This window comes from Stigmatopora argus, chromosome 14 (genome assembly GCF_051989625.1).
Source record: "Stigmatopora argus isolate UIUO_Sarg chromosome 14, RoL_Sarg_1.0, whole genome shotgun sequence".
Taxonomy (NCBI): domain Eukaryota; kingdom Metazoa; phylum Chordata; class Actinopteri; order Syngnathiformes; family Syngnathidae; genus Stigmatopora; species Stigmatopora argus.
Genome location: NC_135400.1, coordinates 3,003,393 through 3,028,392, shown reverse-complemented (window position 1 = coordinate 3,028,392; position 25,000 = coordinate 3,003,393). Strand labels below are relative to the sequence as shown.

General features: G+C 42.5%; 2 protein-coding genes across 4 annotated transcripts in view; one reads left to right on the top strand and one right to left on the bottom strand.

The window, feature by feature from the left end:
* clpp (caseinolytic mitochondrial matrix peptidase proteolytic subunit) overlaps positions 1-10,123 on the bottom strand; it is an 18,356-nt gene extending 8,233 nt beyond the window's left edge. Inside the window, exons 1-6 of one of the 2 annotated variants that reach the window (XM_077619079.1) lie at positions 9,946-10,123; positions 5,388-5,483; positions 5,126-5,197; positions 4,945-5,041; positions 1,860-2,047; positions 1,649-1,754 (exon numbers count right to left, since the gene is read on the bottom strand). In XM_077619079.1, the coding sequence (XP_077475205.1) occupies positions 1,649-1,754; positions 1,860-2,047; positions 4,945-5,041; positions 5,126-5,197; positions 5,388-5,483; positions 9,946-10,029 (643 nt within the window). In that variant the 5' untranslated portion in view covers positions 10,030-10,123. Of the gene's footprint in view, positions 1-1,648; positions 1,755-1,859; positions 2,048-4,944; positions 5,042-5,125; positions 5,198-5,387; positions 5,487-9,945 lie in introns of both variants that reach the window. The other variant, XM_077619078.1, reaches the window with a different exon arrangement.
* A 476-nt stretch (positions 10,124-10,599) lies between these two features.
* The window catches only part of engase (endo-beta-N-acetylglucosaminidase), a 97,282-nt gene continuing 82,881 nt past the window's right edge, over positions 10,600-25,000 (top strand). Inside the window, exon 1 of one of the 2 annotated variants that reach the window (XM_077619071.1) lies at positions 10,600-10,797. The gene's annotated coding sequence lies outside the window, so the exon portion shown is untranslated. The remainder of the gene's footprint in view (positions 10,798-25,000) is intronic. The other variant, XM_077619072.1, reaches the window with a different exon arrangement.

The following is a 25,000-nucleotide window of genomic DNA, read 5'->3' as shown; positions in this document are numbered from 1 at the left end:
GGACCCCTCCTCAGGACCCCAGAATAGACCTTCCCCGGAAGGCTGAGGAGTGCAATTCCCAAATAATTGGAACATAACCTCCAAATCCCCTTTTTAAAAAGGGGAACCACCACCCCGGTCTGCCAATCCTGAGGCACTGTCCCCGATGTCCACGCGATTTTTGCAGAGGCATGTCAACCAAGACAGCCCCACAACATCCAGAGGCTTTAGAACCTCCGGGCGGATCTCATCCACTGAGGAGCTTTTTAACCACCTCGGCGACTTCAACCCCAGAGATAAGAGAGTACGCCCCAGAGTTCCCCGGCTCTGCTTCCTCTTGGGAAGGCGTGTCCGTGGAATTAAGGTCTTCAAAGTATTCGGCCCACCGATTCACAACACCCAAGTCGAGGTCAGCAGCGCCCCATCCCCACTAAACACTGTGTTGATGGTGCACTGCTTCTCCCTCCTGAGACGCCTGCTGGTGGATCAAAATTTCATGTTGAAACATGGAGAGTTGTTGTGAGACAGCCAATGAGAGTCCAGTAGAGTATAGTGAAATTGTAAAGCGAGAAGCAATGAATCGTAAATCGTGAGGAAAAGCACATTGAAGATGGATAAATGATTAAATAATAATGATAAACCATTATTTTTGAACTGCTGTTCAAAAGAAGTATTAAAAAATATTGATGAAACAGGCCTGGACAGAAACAATGTTTACACATAACTTAATGTTTGGTTGCACAACCTTTTGAGGCAGTCAGTGCGAACAAAGGATTTTTGCGAGACTTTTGCGCCTGTTGATTGGTAATTGGCCCACTCTTTAATTCACCAGAATTATTAAACAATAAAATAATTAAACAAAAAATGTATTGCTCTGGACAATGTCAAAATCATTACACATTATCCCAGTATATTGTGTATCAGCGATCGCTCCACTGCTCATGGGAGCCTCGGGGGCGCTGGCTAGCGGCTCCTTTTGGCTTGTAGCATCTGTGTTCGCATCCCCTCGAACGGCTCCTATGATAGAGTTGCTACCGGGGATGCTGTTGCGAGTCAGTGCCCCTGATGTTCTTATGAGCAGCCAACGAGAAGTAATATAATACTCCTCGTATTAGATAAAAATAACAGGAAATGCAGCAGCTGAGCTTACCCACGTATTGATTGTGGGTAAAGTTTTATTCTGAGTGCCATTGCCTGTCGGCGTTGTGTGCATGAGTATACTTCATTACCCAGAAAGCCCTCTTTTCCCCGCGCATGCGCGTTGTGCGTTTCCTGGTCTGAATAACTCATCCGGTGCTCGTAAATATTGTTATACACGAAAGATATGCAAAAAAAAAATGCCTTGGCCACCTGGCTTGGTCGCATCACGAAATTTTGACCGGATCACGGGCGAATTATTCGATCGAAATTTCCCTCGTAAGACGAGCATTTTGTATGACGAGCGGTCGTATGACGAGGTACCACTGTATTTGTTTTTAAGTGAATTTCTAGCTCAAGGCACAATTAATTTGTTTCCTAAAATAATTTATTGCATGATAATATTTTTGTTTCAAATAAATACCTTGATAAGTAAGAAAAATAAATAAAAGAGGTTTATGATTGATCAAACTGTGAGCTTTTATTAAAATAAAACATTTCAAAGAGTGTTGATAAACAACTGGAGCCCTACCTATTGTTGTCAGCAGTTGGCCAGTGTGTTTGGAATAGAGATTGTTTATTTGTTTCTTTAATTTCAGGATCTCCTCAGCCTGGATGGCAATATCAGTAGCCTGACCCTGAAAAACAAGATGAATTACACTACCATATGAAGCATCAAATATTTTATCAGTCACAGCTTTAGAAAATTTCCTAGTAACGTTGTAAAATTTGGTTCCACCTACCCTGGCACCTCCAGATGGCTGATGGACCATGATACGAGCATTAGGTAAAGAATGCCTCATGCCTGTTGTCCCTGCTGCCAGAAGCAAACTACCCATGCTAGCTGCTTGTCCAACACACCAAGTGGAGATGGGATTAAGTATATATTGCATAGTGTCGTAAATGGCCAGGCCTGCTGTCACTACACCACCTAGAGGAATTGAAAAGGTTCTCACCACAAGTGTATATGTATAGAGGAATTGAAAAGGTTCTCCCACAAGTGTATATGTATATGTATACAGTGGTACCTCGACATACGATCTTAATCCGTTCCGGGACTGAGATCGTATTCGAGCTTTTTGTAACTCGAGCTAAAGTTTCCCATTGAAATGAACTAAAAACAAATTAATTCGTTCCAACCCTCTGAAAAAACACCCAAAACAGGATATTGGATTGGAAAAACATTTTTATTTGTTGCAATTCGCCATATATTGACAAAGTAATAAATAACGAGTGGTTTAATAGTAATAAAATGTGTTTAATAGAAGTAAAATTAGACGCATTTCAAGGAGGTTAGATACAGCGACATACACGGGGGGGGGTGGGGTCTCGGGGGGACTTTATCCACGGCAACTCACTCGAACAAACAAATTTAAATTAACATGGATAAATATATATACAGACACTCAACGTTTAATGTAACTTCACACAAAACTGAATTCTAATTTAGTTTTAATCTTTTTTACCTTTGTAACGGGTTGACTCCACCCACACGTTCAGCCGGAGTCTTCAAAACGAATGCATCAAGAGTTGTTTGTTTTTGCCTCCCCTTCAAAATATTTTGAAAATGACGCGCACAAATGTCCTCACAATACGATAACGCGCGACCACTTGCCAGCTTGTCAGGGCGCCTCTTTTCTACAAAATCAGAAAACTCTTGTCACTTCGCGAGCATGTCTTTGATATCTTTTGTAGCCAGGGGCCCCGCCTCTTCCACCGCCTCCTTGCTACTGAGTTCCGGCAACAAATGTTCACTGGAGCTCGATTAAATCCTGTGTCATGAGATCTTCGTGGTGCTTGGCGATTAGGTCATTCACATCTGCCTCGTTAACCTCCAGCCCCAAGGAATTTCCAAGCGACAGGATATCATCCATTACAACAAGTTCATCATGTGCAGCCCAGTGCTCGTAGATATATTTTATACACGAAAGAGACGCAAAAAAGACAGTGCCATGGCCACCTGGCTTGGTCGCATCTCAAAATTTTGATCGTATCTAGGGCGAATTATTCGATCAAAATTTTCATCGTATCTCGTAGGTAGAGCTGATCGTATGTCGTAGGTAGAGCTGATCGTAGGTCGAGGTACCACTATGTATATGTATATATATGTATGTGTATGTGTGTGTGTATGTGTGTGCGTGTGTGTGCGTGCGCGTATGCGTATGTGTATGTGAGTGTACAGTTGTGGTCAAAAGTTTACATACACTTGTGAAGAACATAATGTCATGGCTCTCTTGAGTTTCCAGTTATTTCTACAACTCTGATTTTTCTCTGATAGAGTGATTGGAACACATACTTCTTTGTCACAAAAAACATTCATGAAGTTTGGTTCTTTTATGACTTTATTATAGGTGAACAGAAAAAGTGATCAAATCTGCTGGATCAAAAATATACACAGCAACACGAATTAGCAATTTTGGTGACTTAGAAAGTTGTGTCAGTGAAATGAGCTTCATAGCATGGCCTCTTAACTTCTTGTGAGTGATTATGAGTGACTACAGCTGGTGACTTCTCTGAGGCCATTTAAATAGGGCTCATTGGATGCAAACGCCCACAAACGCTACAAAGGGAAAGTCAAAAGGAGCTCAGCATGGATCTGAAAAAGCGAATCCTTGACTTGAACAAGTCAGGATAGTCACTTGGAGCCATTTCAAAGCAGCTGCAGGTCCCAAGAGCAACAGTGCAAACAATTGTTTCTAAGTATAAAGTGCATGGCACTGTTTTGTCACTGCCACGATCAGGAAGAAAACGCAAGCTATCACCTGCTGCTGCGAGAAAATTGGTCAGGAGGGTGAAGATTCAACCAAGAATCACCAAAAAGCAGATCTGCAAAGAATTAGAAGCTGCTGGAACACAGGTGTCAGTGTCCACAGTCAAGCATGTTTTGCATCTCCATGGACTGAGAGGCTGCCGTGCAAGAAGGAAGCCCTTGCTCCAAAAGCGGCACCTTAAGGCTCGACGGAAGTTTTCTGCTGATCACATGGACAAAGACAAGACCTTCTGGAGGAAAGTTCTGTGGTCAGACGAAACAAAAATCGAGCTGTTTGGTCACAATGCCCAGCAATATGTTTGGAGGAGAAAAGGTGAGGCCTTTAACCCCAAGTACACCATGCCTACCGTCAAGCACGGTGGTGGTAGTATTATGCTGGGGGCTGCTTTGCTGCCAATGGAACTGGTGCTTTACAGAGAGTAAATGGGATAATGAAGGAGGATTACCTTCAAATTCTTCAAGATAACCTAAAGTCATCAGCCCGAAGATTGGGTCTTGGGCGCAGTTGGGTGATCCAACAGGACAATGACCCCAAACACACATCAAAAGTGGTAATAGAATGGCTAAATCAGGCTAGAATTAAGGTTTTCGAATGGCCTTCCCAAAGTCCTGACTTAAACCCCATTGAGAACTTGTGGACAATGCTGATGAAACAAGTCCATGTCAGAAAGCCATCAAATTTATCTGAACTGCACCAATTCTGTCAAGAGGAGTGGTCAAAAATTCAACCAGAAGCTTGCCAGAAGCTTGTGGATGGCTTCCAAAAGCACCTAATTGAAGTGAAAATGGCCAAGGGACATGTTACCAAATATTAGCGCTGCTGTATGTATATTTTTGACCCAGCAGATTTGATCACTGTTTTCTGTTCACCCATAACAAAGTCATAAAAGAACCAAACTTCATGATGTTTTTTTGTGACAAAGAAATATCTGTTCCAATCACTCTTTCAGAGAAAAATCAGAGTTGTAGAAATAACTGGAAACTCAAGAGAGCCATGACATTAGGTTCTTCACGAGTGTATGTAAACTTTTGACCACAACTGTATCATGATTGCTTACCTGGGCTGTTGATGTACATGTGAATAGGTTTGTTGTTGCTTTCTGACTGAAGAAAAAGCAGCTGGGCAATCACCAGACTGGCAACAGCATCATCAATCTTCGATGGGGAGCGAAAGAATATCCCGTCAACATCATTGAACTATATCCTAAAACACAAACTTCAATAAAGAAGGACACTCACTGGACCCATTACACAAATTATTCTCTCTCTAAGTAGGCGAGAATATATGTCATATGCTCGTTCTCCTCGCCCCTAAAAATAAAAAAGCACAACATATAAAATTAAGTACATACGATCATCTAATGCAGTGGTTCTTAACCTTGTTGGAGCTACCGAACCCCACCAGTTTCATATGCGCATTCACCGAACCCTACTTTAGTGTAAAACAAGCAGGGGGCCCGGCTTTGCTTTTAATAGTGGAACTAGAAGATATTTCACTGACCGTTTGCTCTATGACTATGGGTATTAGAGGACTTCTCCATGCAGGACTCTTGTGAATAGATCTGAATTTCAGTCCCTGACCCAGACTTTTAAACACCTTCTAGAAGACAAAAAGAAAAAAAAAACAGGTATAAAATTTAGGAGGATAAAAATGTCACCAAGTGATGGCCAGAACATATGCAAACAACTCTGCACCACTCCCAAGGAAGCGGATTGTGGGTAGGGGAGCTCCAAGCAGTGCTGACATCAGATGAGGAAGGCGGCCCATAATTGCTCCCTTACTTTCAACAAGCACATAGTGTCCCATACGACATACGAGTGTCCCAACATATGAAAAATTTGAGCTACGAGGAAAATTCCGAGCAAATTTTTGCCTTGACATACATGACAAATTTGAGATACAAGCATACGAGAGGTTCCCTATGCGCCCGCCCGGGTAGCCAAGTATGCGAGAGGCTGCTTATGAGGACAGCATCTCTCTGTCTTTCTCGCCTCATCTCCCTCGTGTAAAGATATCTACAAGCACCGGGCTGTACATGTTGCATTTTTTACTGGAGATAGCGTGACCGATAATGTGCGGAAAATCCAGCTGAAAAAGACACCAGCGGAACCCTTAAAAGTGAGTCGTGGCTGGTTTGGTCATTTTAAAAAACGAAACACGGATACACTTGGTTTTGAGGCATGGAGAAGCAGAAAGTTCCAACTCAAAAGCTGCAGTGGAATACATTAACATCTTTTCTTCGGTTATCACACAAGAAGGTTAAAATTTAGTCTAACGTAAGATTAAAACATATTTTAAGTGTGTGTATAGTAATCCAAATTCATTTAAGTTCAATTTAAAGTTTACGTTATGTTACGAGTGCCTTGCCGTGCGTCAACTCTCTCCTGTTCTTTCTCTCGCTCTCTCATCCGCGCATTCCGCGGTAAGTCTATAATGTCACATTTTAGTATTGAAAATCATAACCACAAGATAGGTATTTGTTACTTTGTGAGTAGGTGGTGAATTAGAATGAATAAAAATATGTTTTTCCATTGTAATATCCTATTTTTTGTGTTTTTTCAGAGGTTGGGAACGGATTAATTTGTATTTAGTCATTTTCTATGGGGAAAATTGATTTGAGATACGAGTAAATTGACATACATGCTCAGTCCCGAAACACATTAAGCTCGTATCTCAAGGTAATACTGCACTCAAAATAATATGTATGGAGATATAAATGTAACCTTGAAGTGCCCATCAAGCCTATGCTATTAATGCCATGTTCTCCTGGAAGCGTGGGGTGAAATTAACAGCTAGAATGCCAAAACTATAACACTGTAATTGCTGAAAACAGACCATTCTTTGACTAAGGCAAAGTTTGAAGGAGAATATCACTAAATCATCAATATCATTATTGTTGTCTTGGTCAAAGTCTGTAATAAGGCTGCAACGACTAATCACTAAAATCAATAAAAATCAATGATTAAATCGTTTGTGAACTACTATTTGCAGGTAGAGTCAATGTACTAAAGCCCATTGTGCAGTCACTCGTACCTCTACTTAAGAATGTCTCTCAGTACTTTTATAGTAATTTTCAGGTTACGAAACACTTTGATGTGCAAATGACCGTCCCCAACGAAAACAAGATTTAATTTACTAATTAAGTACTGCTCTAATTACAAGAAATCCAAATTATGAAAAAATTCTGGAACCAATTAATGTTGTAAGTAAAATCAAGGTAGAGGATAGGTGGTACATACTTGTGTACAGTAGGTGGCAGTATGCACCTGATTGTTGCAATCCGAGACTGAGATCGTATGTCGAGCTTTTCGTAACTCGAGCGAACATTTCCCATTGAAATGAATTGAAAACAAATTAATTCGTTCCAACCCTCTGAAAAAACACCAAAAACAGGATATTGGATTGGAAAAAATGTTTTATTTCTTCTAATTCCCCATATATTGACAAAGTAATAAATAACGAGGGGTTTAATAGTAATAAAATGTGTTTAATAGATGTTAAATTAGACGCATTTCGCGGAGGGGAGAGACAACGACACACACGGAGGCGGAGGGGGGGGCTGTTCGGGGGGACTTTATCCACGGCACTCGTAAACGAAAAAAAAAAATTAAATTAACTTGGATAAATATATACAGACACACTCAAACATACGTTTAATGTAACTTTACACAAAACTGAATTCTAGTTTTGTCTTAATCTTTTGTTACCTTCGTTTTCCGGGTTAGCGGTTTGCCACGCCTCCACCCTCACGTTTGCTATCGATGGACCGTTTGCTGTTGTATTAGCTTCAAAATATCCCGAAAATGATGCACACAAATGTCCTCACAATAGGATAATGCACAACCTCTTTCCAACAAGAAATAGTCTTGAAAGAACGATCGTGGGAGCTTCTTTCTTTAGAAAGAATAACAGGAAATGCAATAGCTGAGCTTACCCACGTATTGATTGTGGGTAATGAAGTTTTATTCTGAGAAAGGGTGCCATCGCCTATGGGTGTTGTGTGCACGAGTATACTTCATTACCCAAAAAGCCCTCTTTTTGCCCACGCATGCGCGTTGTGCGTTTCCTGGTCGAAACTTGTCTGAATAAATCGTTCAGTCCTCCTAGGTATAGTAGTTATACACGAAAGAGATGCGGCAAAAAAAGACAGTGCGCAACAATGATAAACAGGCTCTCATGTCATGGCCACCTGGCTTGGTCGCATCTCGAAATTTTAATGGTATCGCAAGCGAATTATTCGATCGAAATTTTCGTCGTACCACGAGCATGTCGTACCACGAGCATGTCGTACCACGAGCATGTCGTACCACGAGCATGTCGCACCACGAGCATGTCGCACCACGAGCATGTCGTACCACGAGCATGTCGTACCACGAGCATGTCGTACCACGAGCATGTCGTACCACGAGCATGTCGTACCACGAGCATGTCGTACCACGAGCATGTCGTACCACGAGCATGTCGTACCACGAGCATGTCGTACCACGAGCATGTCGTACCACGAGCATGTCGTACCACGAGCATGTCGTACCACGAGCATGTCGTACCACGAGCATGTCGTACCACGAGCATGTCGTACCACGAGCATGTCGTACCACGAGCATGTCGTACCACGAGCATGTCGTACCACGAGCATGTCGTACCACGAGCATGTCGTACCACGAGCATGTCGTACCACGAGCATGTCGTACCACGAGCATGTCGTACCACGAGCATGTCGTACCACGAGCATGTCGTACCACGAGCATGTCGTACCACGAGCATGTCGTACCACGAGCATGTCGTACCACGAGCATGTCGTACCACGAGCATGTCGTACCACGAGCATGTCGTACCACGAGCATGTCGTACCACGAGCATGTCGTACCACGAGCATGTCGTACCACGAGGTACCACTGTACTTAATTGCCCCACTGTACATGTGTGTGTGTAAACTTTGCCATTAGTTTTGTTGTGGTTTTGGATGGATGTGTGTGTGTTTTACTTGTGTGTGCTGTCCATTATTATTGTATGCATTTCGCCTGTTGTGTCCCTCCTGGCTTCCCTTCCCTTGTGCGACCAGTTGTTTTTATTTTTGAATGACCCTGTCTGTGTACAGTAATACCTCGACATACGAGTAAAATTTCGAGCAAATGTTTATCTTGAGTTCCGAGACAAATTTTGATATACGAGTATACAGCGGACGCGAGAGGCTGCTCATAAGAACATCATGGGCACTGTCTTTAGTGTAAGGTTAGATTACATTTATTTTTGAGTGTGTCTGTTTCGTAATCCAAGTTCATTTTAATTTGTTTGTTATGTTACGAGCCCATTGCCGTGCAAAAGGTCTCTCCCTCTCCCCCTCCCTCTCTATCCCTCCGCGAAATCTGGCTAATTTTAGTACTATTAAACATCATAACCACTAGTTATTTGTTACTCTGTTAATAGATGGCGAATTAGAACAAATAAAAATGTTTTTCCTATACAATATGCTGTTTTTGGTGTTTTTTCAGAGGGTCGGAACAAATGAATTTGTTTTTAGATAATTTCTAAACATTCATTTGAGATAAGAGTAAATCGACATACGAGCTCAGTCCCGGAACGCATTAAGATCGTATATCGAGGTACCACTGTATATAAACCCTGTTTTCTGGCATGTCTGGTTGTAGGAGAGGAGTATTGTCTACTTCTTCGTGTTTCCTGTTGGATTGAGTGAGTAATATTTTGCCTCTTCGTTTGGTGTGAGTCTCCTCTGTCTAGTTTGATTAAGTTCACTTTGTCCCAGTTTTTGTTATTTGTATGATTATTTTGTCAATAAATCCTAAGTTGTGCACCAGCACTTCCCTCTCATTTTTTGCTTCACGCATCCTTGATTCGACTTTGTTGCGCAGCCGAAGCAAATCGTGACAAGTTTAAGCCATTTGGACTCTACATTTCTTTTACAAAATGGAATTTCGCATTCAGTCATTTATGTTACGCTGCAAGGAGCTCTAGCGAACAGCTTTGTACAAATTCATTTTGCAGACAGCCTGAATGTCCTGGTGAGTGCGTTAATAACATATTAGTTAGTTGTACAGACCTTGAAAAGCACGTTCATGATTGGGAAGCGCAGCTCGTAATCGTCGTTTCTCACTACCAAGTCCGATATGTTCTTGTCTGTCATGTAATTGTCTTCTTGCGTGATCGTGCAACGTCATCAGAGGTCGCCGAGTACCGTCCGAATTCCATGCTGGTCGAATACCCCGGATGTGTCTCACGCTACCCATTTTATAGAGCGTGTGGGTACACGATTTGTTCTGGGTGCCAAATGTGCTCGGGGGCTTACGTCAGCTCATAGCGTCACAACAACTGCTGACTTTTACACAAAAATTGACTTTAAAACCACACGTTGGCAAAACACTGTCCATGATTTGCAAGGACAAAATCAGTAAAATTTAATAGATAAAACAAGCAACTAAATTATTAGACGTTGAAAAGGGTTGAGTCTAGCGCTGGTTTAAAACCAAGGGAATAAATAATGAACTTTGTTAAATGTTTAGAGATGGACACTGATACGAGCTGAGAGAAAAAGATTTGTGTCCACGTTTGTTCTTTAATATAAAATTGTTAATAATCATCTATGTATGCTATGTCGTCAGTCGCTATAGTAGTATAAGCATATTTAAAGGGGCACTTTTCGAACGCATTACGACTCTTAAGAACGACTGGCGCGCTTTTAAACAGGCATTTCCTAGGCGAACCTTTCGGCACCTCGGCCAATCCTATAGCGACGAGAACTGAACGTCACCGCCAAAAAATGGTCGCGTCGTGCGGATGCGCCCGGAAGATGTGCACTTCTGTTAAAAGTTGTTGACCACACGACAGAACAGTAGGAGAGGGTTGTTAACCTGTCAATATCGATGCTTGACCAAGGCAACACGGAAAACTGAAGGTAGTGAAAATATTTGCCTTATTTTTATTTTATTTTACCGATTTACCGTTTCCTACTATTGGTGTTCTTAATTTTGTTCTGAAGGATTTTGTGAGTTAATTGCCAAATACAGGACATTTATTATTATCAGTTGTCTTTATTTGCAAGAAAAAAAAGATATTCTCTCATGATCTGACTCCAGTTTCTAAGGTCTTTTTCCAGCTGGTCAAAATGGGCGTTAATTCGAATATCAGTGGGTGTGTTTCAGGAATTTCCATATAAGGATTTTTTTCTGCAGCCTGCTGGTCTGTTAATTAACTTGATTTAGCATTAAGGCCTTGAGAATTCTGGTTGGCTCTTTCAAGCTTCTTGGACAGCCAGGTCTTAACAAAAAAGGAATTATGGGTCTCAACTTCTCAAGCAATGTTCCCTCTAATTTTTCGCATGTCTGGGCATACAGACAACCTCTCTGAGCACACTGAGGACCAGTATGAGCAACATCATAATTGCTCGCTATGGACACAAACCAGTATCACATAAGTATAACCATAAGCACCCATAAATGATCTAGTCTTAATAAAATTTAAGCTCTACGAATTATGCATCTTAATAAATGTCAGTAGCATATGCACAAATCTGACTTAAATTTTAACTTATTTTTTTTCACATCTGTCCTTCTCAGTTGATGTACAGGTAGGTGTTTTTCCTGCTTGGCATTGCTGCCTGTCACACCTCCTCTGGTGCCCACGGGTCAGCTGCAGGGTAATCAGCCAGGAACCAGCATTCATTGATGTTTCGCTCCTTTAATCCTGGAACATCTCCTGGTAGCGGAGCAGTCACCGAGACGTCTCCCTGTCACCCCCTGCAGCTGATGGCTGTTGCCTCCTGCAGCCGTTGTTGGGGTTTGTTGTTATTTTCCACAGCTCCTGTCCTTCCCCCTCAGCCAGAGCCAAAAGCTGCCTTTCTCTGCCTCCTCTGCCAGCTCTTTTATGGCCTTCCTCAGGTTGCCTCCAGTCACCCGTGCGTCCCTCAGGAGGCATGTTGCTGACAGCCCGACGTAGCATCGGCAGCCAACCTCGACTGGGTAGATGGTGCACTTCCAGCCAATTTCCTGGCACTCAGCTGCCAGCTCCCAGTATTTGGCCTTCTTGCGCTCAAAGGTGGCCTCAATCCCCTCTTCTGGTGGTATTGTTAGTTCTATGAGGTGCACTGCTCTTGCCTTGGAGGACCATACCACAATGTCTGGGCGGAGTGATGTAGTGATGATCTCCGTGGGGAATCAGAGCTGCCTGTTGAGGTCAACCCTTATGTCCCACTCATGACCATGGAAAAAGGGCCTTAAGTGTCTCTCTCGGCCTGCTGTATTTCTTTCCCCCCTTCTGTGACGAAGTTGGCGTGGATCTCTGCTGGTGGTGATTTTTTACTGCTCTGTCGGCGTCCCTCCAGCACTTGAGCTAGTTTCCTCAGGGCCTAGTCATGGCGCCATCTATAGCGCCCCTGAGAAAGTGCAGTCTTGCAGCCTGTTAGGTTTAAACACCAGACATTTGTATCACCAATCTGAAAGAAGGAAATCACAGAGAATTGAGTCAACTTTATTTGCAGTGAGAGGGTCGGGGACTGCTCGCGTCTCAATCCTCCGACACACTCTGAAGATGTCTCCTCTCGCCTTGTCTCTTATTGTGTCAAGTTACAGGAAGTTTAAAGCTGATCAAAGGAAAGAGAGGGGTATCTCTTAGTTACAAAAGGTTCTTTGATGTATGTTAAGGTAACACCTTTACAGTCTCTTTCCCGATCTCCCGCAATCTTCACACAATGGTTCAAACAGGCTCCGGACCCCTGGGGCAGTTCCTATTTGTTGAATAAGGTGCAACTTTCCCCAGGGCTCAAGACACCCCTAATTCTATTAGCAAGCATTTCGACAGTCATACCAGAATCGGGATAACTTATTTACAATAATTCCAACATTTCCCCCTGTTTATCCGGATTCTGCTATAAAATATCATCACCCATGACCTCTTCTTTTCAGATTTTCGCATCACAGGATCACCAAAATAACAGAAAAACGTTACACTCAAAAGTCAATGCCATAGTCTTTAGGATCTGGGAACAGGTTAGGCAGTCCCATGAACTGCATTTCCTCATCATCCCCAGATCCGTCGTCATCGTCATCGTCCCGTGGTTCGCCTTCAGATGTGAATAAGGCATACATTTCTGATTTCGACTGGTTCTATGGCATTTGTTATTAATCTTTGACATAACGCATGAATACAGGGAATACAACAACATCCACAAGTTGTGAGAATGGCAGCAAAAACAGCGATTGACATTAGAACTGATACAACCAACTGTTTATCTGCCAAACATGCTACCAAATTCGTCCCACATTGAGGTGTCGATTCCAAAATGTTCCTTCATCTTGCTGTTGAGGGATGGAAGGCCCTCCAGGGCCTTGGTTAAGCTCCCGTCAGCTGCTGTGTTGTTCGGGATGAACGTGCAGCATTGGTCGCCAAAGATGGAGCATACGCCACCTTTCTCTGCCAGGAGCATGTCAACAGCAATCCTTTTCTGGAAGCCCATCAAGGAGGTAGCCGACAACTGTTCATGGATGGCTGCAAACCCTTCTTCCGTCCTGTTCTGGAGTCGTGCAATTTGGTCAGCGAGCTTATACTCATCTGGTACACCTCGGGGAACCCCGATGCTGTCGATGTAGGTTGGGTCCCCATCGCCCCATCCAAGAGCGGACCGCTTGGCTCTGCCTTTCCAGTGCTGAGGCAGGACGTTTCCTGTTACAGTGACCAACTCAGGAGCAGACATCTTTGTTATGGAAACAGGCAGGAGCAGTGACACAGATGCACAATAGCCAGTAGTGTTGAATGGCAACCTGTCGTACAATCTATTATCACCACACCACCACCAGATGTCGCTACGAGCTACCGGTTTGAACGTAATATCAACCGTCACCACTTGTTTACATTGTATACTATTAAGTCGTCCCAGAATTAACCCACTTCCCATTCTATTAATGCACGTGAAGTTGGCTCTTGCTATTTTCTTTGAAAACACTGGTTTCTCCTTTTCTTCATCCGCCATTGGAAAAACACTATCATTACACCGATCGTCCCTCCCACCGCCAATCCTTTCTTGTGTACCCGGGTGAATATCATGCTGGTAGATTGTAATCTTTCCTAATGCCAGCACGGAGCTGTGGAAAATCTTCACCGGGTTTGAGATGACTGTAAACTAAAATTACAGCCCCCTTTGTAGTCGGACTTCCTCCGGAGGCGGGGTGAAAGACTACAATGCTACTACAGCAGATACCACAGCGCGATCACTACAATACTAAAAATAATGGCTAGGAAGAACGAGATGAGTTTTTTTTACGGACAAGGGTTTTGACACCGTCCGACTTACAGTCTACTCAGAGTCACCTGTGTCTCGAACTACCTTGACCTGAGGTTGGTGAATCGACTTTGACTTTTCAGCGATCTTTGCTGCTGGGGAGGTTGGTGAGTTGGGCCACAAATGGGTCTTCCCATCGTGGAGAGAACCAGGACTTCCTTTTTATGACTCGGATCAGGATCCAGTCACCTGGCTTCACCACCTCCTGCAAGATAGACAAAAAGATCACGGCATCTTACATGTTCTTTGGATAAGTTTCTCTCCTTCCTTAGTCTCTCGTCATGGGTCACCTTCCCATAAAGGAAGTTGGAATGGTCTTCCATGAACCATCTCAAAAGGTGTTAATCTCGAGCTAGTTGGCACTAACTTCATATACGTTTTTACCAGTGTTAGGCGTTCTGGCCATGGCTTCTTTATCTCTTCCATGGTTTTCTTAAGCCTTGGTTTTATCGTACCATTTGTTTGCTCTACCAGTCCCACACTCTTTTGGACATTGGCCTCGTTTGGCCTGAGGTCATCTTGCACATTATATCTGTAACAAATTAAACAGTTCCTACAAAAAAATTTAAAATAGGTATTTAGACCTGTTCATCATATCTCCCCCCTGTTGAGACATTTATGGCTCAATTTTGGAATAAATTTTTGGTAGGCACGGTAGGCCTTTAGCTTTGTACAGTTCGTCTGCAGACTGTTCTTGAGATCGGCTCAGTTTTGTTGTTGTCTTCAACACGTGCTTAACATTTGCTTACAGCTATTTGGTTGGGCTTAATACACCAATGAACAAAAATCGCAACATTCTTACTTATTCCATCACTATAGTTTGTGAAAATGTAAATACCTTATCAGTCAAAATTAAACATGCTAGCTGATATTCTATTTTGAACACTGCTTCCTTGTTAAGATCAAGAACTATATTTGTTTTTTCCTTTCCTGCAATTACACAAATTAACTAATACTAAAAATAGGAAAAATACAAAAAGCAAACCAGGCTGCTTTCTCCTCATGAAAACAGCTTTCCCGTTCTCTGTAACGGTTTAGATTCACATCAATTAATATCCAGAAACACATTGCACACATTTATAATTCTAAATAGAATTGAACCCACTAAATTGTAAGCATCCCTTGTTTGTCAGGGTCAATATTTTTGCATAATTGTATCCTTTAGAGCAATTAAAACCCATTACTTTTAAAATGCATACTAATCAAGTCCCAATTCAATTAACAATGTGTATCGTGTTGCATATTAACCTCAGTTGTTTTGAAATTCAAAATATCCCAAACTAGTAGTCTTATTATCAAATGTAACATTCCATTGTCTTTGGAGTTTGCCAATCATCTCCTATAAAACTTTCTTAATCAATATTTCTCAATAGTCAGGCATAAAATTAAAATCTAGTTACATTTCTATCCATTGTAGTTTCTCTTTTCTCTCGAATTGTTTACTTTAACTATCTGTAAGAAGATCTAGTCTCAATTGTTTACTTTAACTATCTGTAAGAAGGTTTAGTCTCAATTGAAACACATTTTTTTATGGAGACAATAAAACCAATATAAAAAGTTCCTCATGGCTTACAGCATTGCTCCCCGAGCAATAATCTTTCCAATCAATATTGGAGTGCTTGCCATTTTGTCTGATCACGTCAAAAAGTTTATCTTACCTGTCTCCTCATACGTTTCAACTGAGAGAACCTTCTTACAGTGCACCAGATGGATCCGCTATTTTCATGTCTGCTGGTTGGTCAGCAACACTTGTTTTGAGCACCCAGGCTCCCGGGACCACCGTTGGTCCAGTTTGTTTCCTGTTGAGAAGTACAGTCTCCTCCTGCTAACCCAAAATTAATGCGTTTCTTTAAAGTTTTTTCTTTTATGCAGACATATGATTAGCCTCATCCTCCAGTTCCAATCGTGCAGTGAATAATGGCGTTTGGTACATTCCACTAAATTGGATTTCCATATATATATATATTTTTTTCGGAACAAAATAGGGAAACTTGTCAATTCAGTCAATAATTCTGTTAACATAATTTGGATGCCATTATCACAATAAATCAATAGTACTTTGGAATTTCGTATCAAGCACTGTCTTTGTTTTTTTTTTCTCAGTGCTCCTAAATTTTGCATAGCAGATTTGTTTCTCCCCTTCAAGTTTCACGTTTGGAGTACTGCTGCTTTTACCATTAAAAATTTCATTGGACTAAACAATTTTCATCAAAAATTGATTTCAAATTTCTCAATCATTTTCCACCTTGATATCTGATTGATTATATATCTTGGTGGTTGGCCAATTAGAAACACAAAAAGACAAACAAACAACCATTCATGCTCACACTCATTTTCAGACATCAGTGGTCTGCAATTTTTCACTAGTGGAGAGCGCCATCCCCAGTCTGGGGCTCCTTGGCAGCTAACCACCTTTTTGCTGTGCTATCAGCACTAACCATTCTTAAAAGAAATAGGTTAACGTCATTTGGTTGACATCAACTGTTTGATGCTAATGCAATTAATATTCTAATAGTCATTAATATGACCCACGCCAAAGCATATTTCACCTGCTCCGGGCAAAACAAGGAATGCTTTTTGTGCACTTAAAAACATTCTATGCCTCTTCCGTCCTAGGGAAATCATGCTTACCTAAATCAATTATTTTATCTAAATGAGCCAGGTTTAATTTACTTAATAATTTGGATGAATGCCATTTTTGCATTGTTTTCTCCATGTTTGATATCATTAATAATTTGGATGATTCTTAATACTTAAGTCTAAATCGCAAATCACTCTCATATTGCTAAAACCAATAGTTAAAGCTCTGGCTGAATTCTTATCCGCTCTAAGAAGGCGGTTTTATTTAAAATAAGAGCCATTTTCTGTGCTCACTGTTACCTCAATTAAAATTTATGGAAAATAACCTTTCACTAGGCATTTCCTAATATAAATTTTAGTGTTTAATAAAGGACCCATAATTTTTCACTAATATATCATAACACTGTCAACTATCTCTCTCTCTCTCTCTCTACATCTCTCTAAAACTCTCTGTCAACTTTCTCTGTCTCTCTCTCTACCTACATTTCTGTCTCTCTTTCTGTCTCTACATTTCTCTGTCTCTTTCTGTCTCTACATTTCTCTGTCTCTTTCTGTCTCTACATTTCTCTGTCTCTTTCTCCTCCTACATCTCTGTCTCTTTCTATCTATCCCCCTTCCCCCCCTCGTCGTGCTCCCTGCTTGCGAGTGGAGCCTGTTACGAGGAGTGGGCTGAACAGGGGGCCACTGTTTCTTAACAGGCCTAATATATATATATATATATATATATATATATATTTATATATATCTATATATATATATATATATATATATATATATATATATATATATATATATATATATATATATTCTTATCTTATTTATCCGCATAAGTATATTTCTTAGTCGTTTCTAGTCTTATATTGCGCAACAATCGAGATTTATGAACGCGTCACAGCGTACTTATATATATATCTATTCATATGAAGATTACTTGCATGCGTTTATAGTTTTATTCTATTTTTTTTCTTTATATTGAGCTCTTTCAGTATCTTGGCACTGTATAACAATATCTTTCTCACCATTTTCTCTATGCCCTGCCATCTGCATCCACGTTTTGGTTTGATCAGAACCTTGTTTTTGCATTTTACGTCGTTTTTTGTTACACGATTTTTTCGATTTTTTTGTTGTAGTTAAAATGTATTTCCTTTCACACTTTTACACTTTCATTCCTTTTAGTTCGCTTCTTTGTTCAACATAACCAGGACTCCGCCATCCTTTACAGAATTTAATTAATCTATTTCAATTAAGGGAGTCTGCCCTCCTACGGAATTTTGTTTGTTGAATTTTACCTGATAGTGCCTAGGATTGTCAGGGTTTTTATTTACAACCAGGACTCCGCCATCCTTTACAGAATTTAATCAGTCTGTTTCAACTAAGGGAGTCTGCCCTCCTACAGAATTTTGTTGTTTGTCTCTATTTTACTTCATTTCTCTATTTTACTTCGTTCTCATTAATTCATGTCTCTATTTTACTTCGTTCTCATTCATTCATTTCTCTATTTTACTTCATTCTCATTCATTCCTTTTTTAAATAAAATTTACTCACGATTCTCTGCGTCCTTGGTATCCCTTCAACCTTTGGACCCCAGCCCGTAAGGAAGAAACAGTCCTGGAAAAGGATCTTTATGCTGTGTACAGACTTTTTCTGGATCTTGCTCACCCGCTGGGATCGTCAGGTATTTTGGGATCCGGCTTGAAGGACCAGGTAAATGTTAGGTTTAAACACCAGACATTTGTATCACCAATCTGAAAGAAGGAAATCACAGAGAATTGAGTCAACTTTATTTGCAGTGAGAGGGTCGGGGACTGCTCGCGTCTCAATCCTCCGACACACTCTGAAGATGTCTCCTCTCGCCTTGTCTCTTATTGTGTCAAGTTACAGGACGTTTCAAGCTGATCAAAGGAAAGCGAGGGATATCTCTTAGTTACAAAAGGTTCTTTGATGTATGTTAAGGTAACACCTTTACAGTCTCTTTCCCGATCTCCCGCAATCTTCACACAATGGTTCAAACAGGCTCCGGACCCCTGGGGCAGTTCCTCTTTGTTGAATAAGGTGCAACTTTCCCCAGGGCTCAAGACACCCCTAATTCTATTAGCAAGCATTTCGACAGTCATACCAGAATCAGGATAACTTATTTACAATAATTCCAACACAGCCTGACAAGATGTGCTGGAGGCTGGCGTTGGGAGCGTTGCAAAGTGCGCAGCATACCTCATTCCCCAACCATTTGTGGAGGTTACGAGGACAGGGAAGCGTGTCATAAGTTGCGAGAATGAGGAAGCGGATCCTTGCCTGTGGGATCTTCCCAGGTCGGACCAACTGATCTTTCGGTTGACAACTGTCTCCCAGGTTGTCCAGCTTCCTTGTCAGCCCTGCGACACGGCCTTCATCTTGTACTGCTCTTCCCACTTCCTTGTCACCTCTGCCACCACCATCTCCTTCCTCTCCTTACGATTAGCCTTGGACCAGAATTGTGGTGCTTCTCCCCATCCTAGCCCTATTCTTCCTGCCTTGACTGCCCATGATCTCCTGATGCTACAGTCTATTGACGGCTTGGTCAACCTAAGGCCTGGACGCTCCACCTCCGGCCAGTGGGAACCTTGATGTTGGCGTTCATTACTGACTGATCAGTGGACTCTCTTAGCTCGAGAACCAGCCTAGAATTCTCTTGCCTGTAGCCCAGACTGATAGACTGCAGTGGCAGTTGCAGTGCATTCCTTCCAAAGAGGCCAGTTTCGGAAGGGCACTGTGGTAGACCTAGGCACTTTCTGATGAATGAATTGGCTCTTCCATCCATCTTGCTCACAGTGGATGAGGAGATCCTGCTCATTTTCAAGGGCCACATTATCTTCCTGTAGAGTGTGAACTAGTAGCACCAGACCTTGAACTTTCCGGGGAGTGGGCTCTGGTCAATCCTTGACAGGCCATCAGTGAGTTGTTCATGATGGTCCTCTAGATCTGTTTATCAGACACCTCTGCAGTGTACTGCTTCCCTAGACTCTTGATGGGTTGCTCGGAGAGAAGGGGGATTCTTTCTCCCCCGACGACAAAAGTGGTGTTGTCATTTCTGACTCCTCTTCTGAGTGACAGACTATGGGATTTGGAGGGTTTAATATTCATCCTGGCCCATGACGTCAACTCGTCCATCCTCTTCAGCAGTCGAAATGTGCATGCTGCTGTCTGAAGGAGGCTGGTTATGTATTCCATTTAGCTGCTCAATGGGGGTTCCCGACCATTTGTCTTGCTCCAATGAGGATTACCTCATAGGATGCCACAAAGAGGATTGGAGATATGGCGCAGCCCATTGCAATTCCCACTTCTAGGTGCTGCCACCCGGCGGTAAATTCCTGGAGGGCAAAGCACATCTGTAGGTCGCTGAAGTAGAGTGCTACTAGTTTCTTGATGCAGGGATGCATATGGAAGAACTCAAAGGCGTAACTGATCAGCAGGTGTGGGACAGATCCATATGCATTGGCGAGGTAGAGCCAAATGACGTGCAGGTTGGTTTTCTCTCGCTTGGCCTTCTGGATCTGGTCCCAGATCATGGCAGAATGCCCTACGCACCTTGGAAAGCCTGAGATTCCTGGTTTTTGGCAGTTGGTATCGATGTAGCCATTCTCTAGAACAGTGTTTCCCAACATTTTTTGAGCTGCGGCACACTTTTTGCATTGAAAAAATCTCAAGGCACACCACTATTGGGAAATCTAATTTAAAACGATGTCGCATATATTAACATTATCAATTCATTCTCATCAAAGTTTTGTTAACAGAAATTAAATAATCCCCCCAAATAATTCCAAAATCTATTTTTTTCACGCAGATCTAACGTCATCAAAGTTGATGTCTGCAGACCCGAACAGCTTTCAGTTCGACTGATGTTAAAATAATTAATGCAACGTTTTTTAACCTTATTTTAATTTTTGACTTTTCCCCCAATATTACGTAAAAAGTAATGTGCTCACAGAGACTTTACGTCGCCAAAAGTTAATGCCCCTGAAACCAAACAACTTGCGGTTCACCGTACCGTAAATACAGGAAAATGACTTAAATCTCGTAATATTATGACTTTTTTCCTCCCAATATTACTTCAAGCACCTAACATTACGAGAAGTCACTAAGTGGTCAACATAATAAATAAGTGGTATAAGTAGTAGTAAGTCTTGATTAGGTCCTAGGTGCAGAACTCGGGTTGAGTATGGTGACAGCTCTTGGGAAGAAACTGTCCTTGAGTCTGTCTGTCTTGGCTGTTATGACTTTTGTAGGGCCTTCCAGAGGGGAGCTGGTTGAAGTGGTGGAAGCCAGGATGCGCATTGCCTTTAATAATGCTCTCCGCCCTTCTAAGGCACCGCGATTTGAAGATGCTTGACACTGAGTTAGGGGGCAGTTGATTATCTTTTGGGCTGTGTTGATTGATAGGTCTGTAAAACAGCTTAAGGAGCAAGTTAAGAAAGAGGGAGACAAATTTAAAGGAAATAAGTTTATTACCAGAGTGCAGAATGGGGAGAGCTCGAACAGCGTGATCGCTCAGTCTGTTGTCCTTGCAACTCTCTCCAAATGACCAGTGAGTGAGTCTTATATACAGGCAAAACTGACAGTTGTCGGCAAGACTTTGGACAGATACGTTTTAGTCATTTGCAGGGCAAAGATTGATTGCTCAGTGTCAGACAGTTGAGTGTATGTGCTGACAGGTCAACCCAATCACAAGACTAAGATTGATTAATCAGTCAGACAGTTGAGTGTTTATGATGACATGTCAGCCATTCACAGATTGTATGAGAACGATGCTTTTATACTCACAAAAACTGATATAATCTTACATTGATCACCCCTTGCAGGTTGGTGTTCAGTTGCTCCTTCCTGAGTATTCTCAGGAAATGTAGCCCCTGCTGCGCCTTCTTGCCGAGTGCTGTGGTGTTTGCCGCCCAAGTGAGATCAGTAGAGATGTGGAATCCTAGGAATTTGAAAGTCTCTACTTGCTGCACACATTCGCCGTTAATACACAGGGGCGATGGAGCAGTTTGTTCCTTCCTAAGTCCGGGATGTGTTTGCTGGTTTTGGAGACGTTTAGCGCCAAGATGTTGAGAGCGCACCACTTGCTGAGTCTAGGGACCTCAACGTGGGGAAAAAAGTTGTTTAGGCCCTCTGCCAGTGCCGGATCTGATTCCACAGGAGTTGCAGCTTGGCCCTTGTAGCTGGTGAGGGTCCGTATGCTCTGCCACATCGTTCGGGGGTCGTCAAGTTGCCCTACTATCTTCCCCTTGTGGTCTGCTTTGGATTGGATTGGATTGGATTGGATTGGATAGCTTTATTCATCCCGTATTCGGGAAATTTCGTTGTTCCAGTGGCAAGAGGGTGAGGATGCAGGAATAGGAAAGGCATTTTAGACATAAATAGATAGGTAATAAGTAGGTCAAGAAATAAATACATGAATAAATATATAATTAAGTAAGCGTGTTGCTTAGGACATATATACATACATACATACATACACATAAATGTACATGCATGCATACGGTAGGTCTTAACACACAGCCATTTTTTTGTTAAAGAGCCTGACAGCTGATGGGAGGAAGGATCTGCGGAAGCGCTCCTTCCTGCAATGAGGGTGCCGCAGTCTATTGCTAAAGGAGCTTCGGAGGGACTCCACAGACTCATGCAGAGGGTGGGAGGTGCTGTCCATGATGGACATCATCCTGGTCAGCATCCTCCGCTCTCCCACTTCCTCCACAGAGTCCAAAGGACAGCCCAGAACAGAGCTGGCCCTCCTGACCAGCTTATTCAGCCTGTTCCTGTCCCTCTCCATGCTCCCGCATCCCCAACAAAGCACTGCATAAAACACTGCAGAGGCCACCACAGTGTCGTAGAAAGTCCTCAGCAGTGTCCTGCACACTCCAAAGGACCGTAGACTCCTCAGTAGGTAGAGGCGGCTCTGGCCCCTTTTGTACAGGGCATCTGTGTTTGTGGACCAGTCTAGTTTGTTGTTGAGGTGAACACCCAGGTACTTAAAATTCTCCACGATTTCAATGTCTGTACCCTGGATGTTCACCTGAGTGGTCTGTTGAGGATTCCTCCGAAAATCGATGACCATTTCCTTTGTCTTACTGGTGTTGATGTAGAGGTGGTTTTGCCTACACCAGTCAACAAAGGCTGTGATGACTCCCCTGTACTCCAGGTCGTTCCCGTCCGTCACTCGTCCAACAATAGCGGTGTCGTCAGAGAACTTCTGGAGGTGGCAGGTGTCTGTATTATGTTTAAAGTCCGATGTGTAGAGGGAGAAGAGGAGTGGAGAGAGCACTGTGCCTTGTGGGGCCCCCGTGCTGCAAGCTACCACATCAGACGTACAGTCCTGGAGTCTCACATATTGTGGTCTGTCAGTGAGGAAGTCGATGGCTGGTCGATTGGCAGCCATTAATGCGAGCTGCGCTATAGAGTGCCCTGTCACCGGATCTGAAAGCTGCATCTCGGGCCCGGAGGAGTGATCGGATCTGGCTGGTCATCCACGGTTTCCGGTTTGGGTACACCTGGATGGTCTTCTCCACAGTGACCGTAGCCATGCAGTACTTGATGTAAGACAGTACAGTCATACTTTGAGATACGAGCTTAATGCGTTCCAGGACTGATCTCGTATGTCTATTTATTCGTATCTCAAATCAACGTTTCCCATAGAAATGAACTAAATACAAATTAATTCACTCCCACCGCCTGAAATTAACACGAAAAAACAGGATAATACAATGGAAAAACATATTTCAGAGCTGCCAACTACTCCAGAATTTCAGGAGTTTACCCGGAAATGCAATGCAAACCCTGGGACGCCGGACAACCTCTCTAAACTCAAAAATGTAACTTAATTTTTTTAAAGCAACCATTTCAGAAAAGTACCAAAATTCGAATTTAAATGCCTCGAAATTCTCACCATTGCTTCGGCTTCTGCCTTTATTCAACTGCACTGTAAAGCGGAAGAATTCGGTATCAAGAGTGCATTGTGAATCATCCGAGTTACAAGTTCTGACGAATGATTCGTCTTGTGCGACTTCAGCGCATATTGATTTTGCGTGAATCGCATTCACTCCGGATAAACTCCGGAAATGGGACAAGGGTACTCCTGAAATGGGGTCGACGGAGGTTGGAAGCTCTGATACTTTTATATCTTGTAATTCACCATCTGCTAACACCTCATGCGTACACTAATGTTTTTCGATTATTTGTATCGATTGTCATCATACGCCTTTTCTTCGCACTACCCTTCATTGCACCGGCTTGCTTTGGATCCATTGTGTTTCCCTTAATTCTGCAGACTAATTGTCGGCTAAAGGGAATGTAAGATGGGGCCAAGAATAAAGAGGCGTGATATGACTGTGCGAAGTATGTGCGTGGTACGGCTCTGTATGCACCTTTGATGTTCAAGTAAACATGATCCAGAGATTTATTTGTTGGACATTTCACGTGTTGGTAAAATTTCGGCAGAACAGTTTCGAAATTTGCCTGATAAAATCTCCTGCAATTATGTGTGTGGCACTTGGGTAGGCGTTCTAGTGATTGTTTATTGTGTCCATTAGTAGGGAGAGAGCGGCACTTACCTTAGCGTCTGGTGGGATGTAGACAGCAGTGATGATGACAACGGCTATCTTTCTGGGCAAAAAGAAGGGTCTGCATCTCACCGACATGAATTCTATGTCTGGGGAACAGTGTCTAACCAGAACAGTGCTATTGTTACACCATCCCTCATTCACATAAATGCAAAGCCCACCACCACTTTTTTTCCAGAGTCGAATGTCTTGTCTGATCTGAGTAGCGTGTGGCCTGCTAGATGCACGGTAGCGTCGGATGTTTGTGGGTGGAGCAATGTCTCTGTGATTAGTAGCATGGACTAGCGTCAGGCTAGTTACGCTAGCTACTATTTGCGAATGGATTGTGGCCGCCTGGACGAACGTATAAAACTTGGCGATTTCGATGACTCATTTGGACAATTGTTCAATTCGGACAGAGAAAATGAGGACTTTGATGGATTTGTGGGTGATGATGTGAGTACATTGTAAAATGGCTAAATAAAGTACAACCAAACTCATTTTTGCTTCCGTTGCCTTTTTATAAACATGTTTTTAGCGTGTCCGTATGTTTAAGCTGGTGTATGTTTTGCCATGCCTGCCTGGCTGCGTCTTTAAAAACGGTGCGTCCTTTGTGTGTGTCAAATACAGAAATAGCACTTGTTACTGACACTGCGGCTTAAAATGCGATGCGCCAT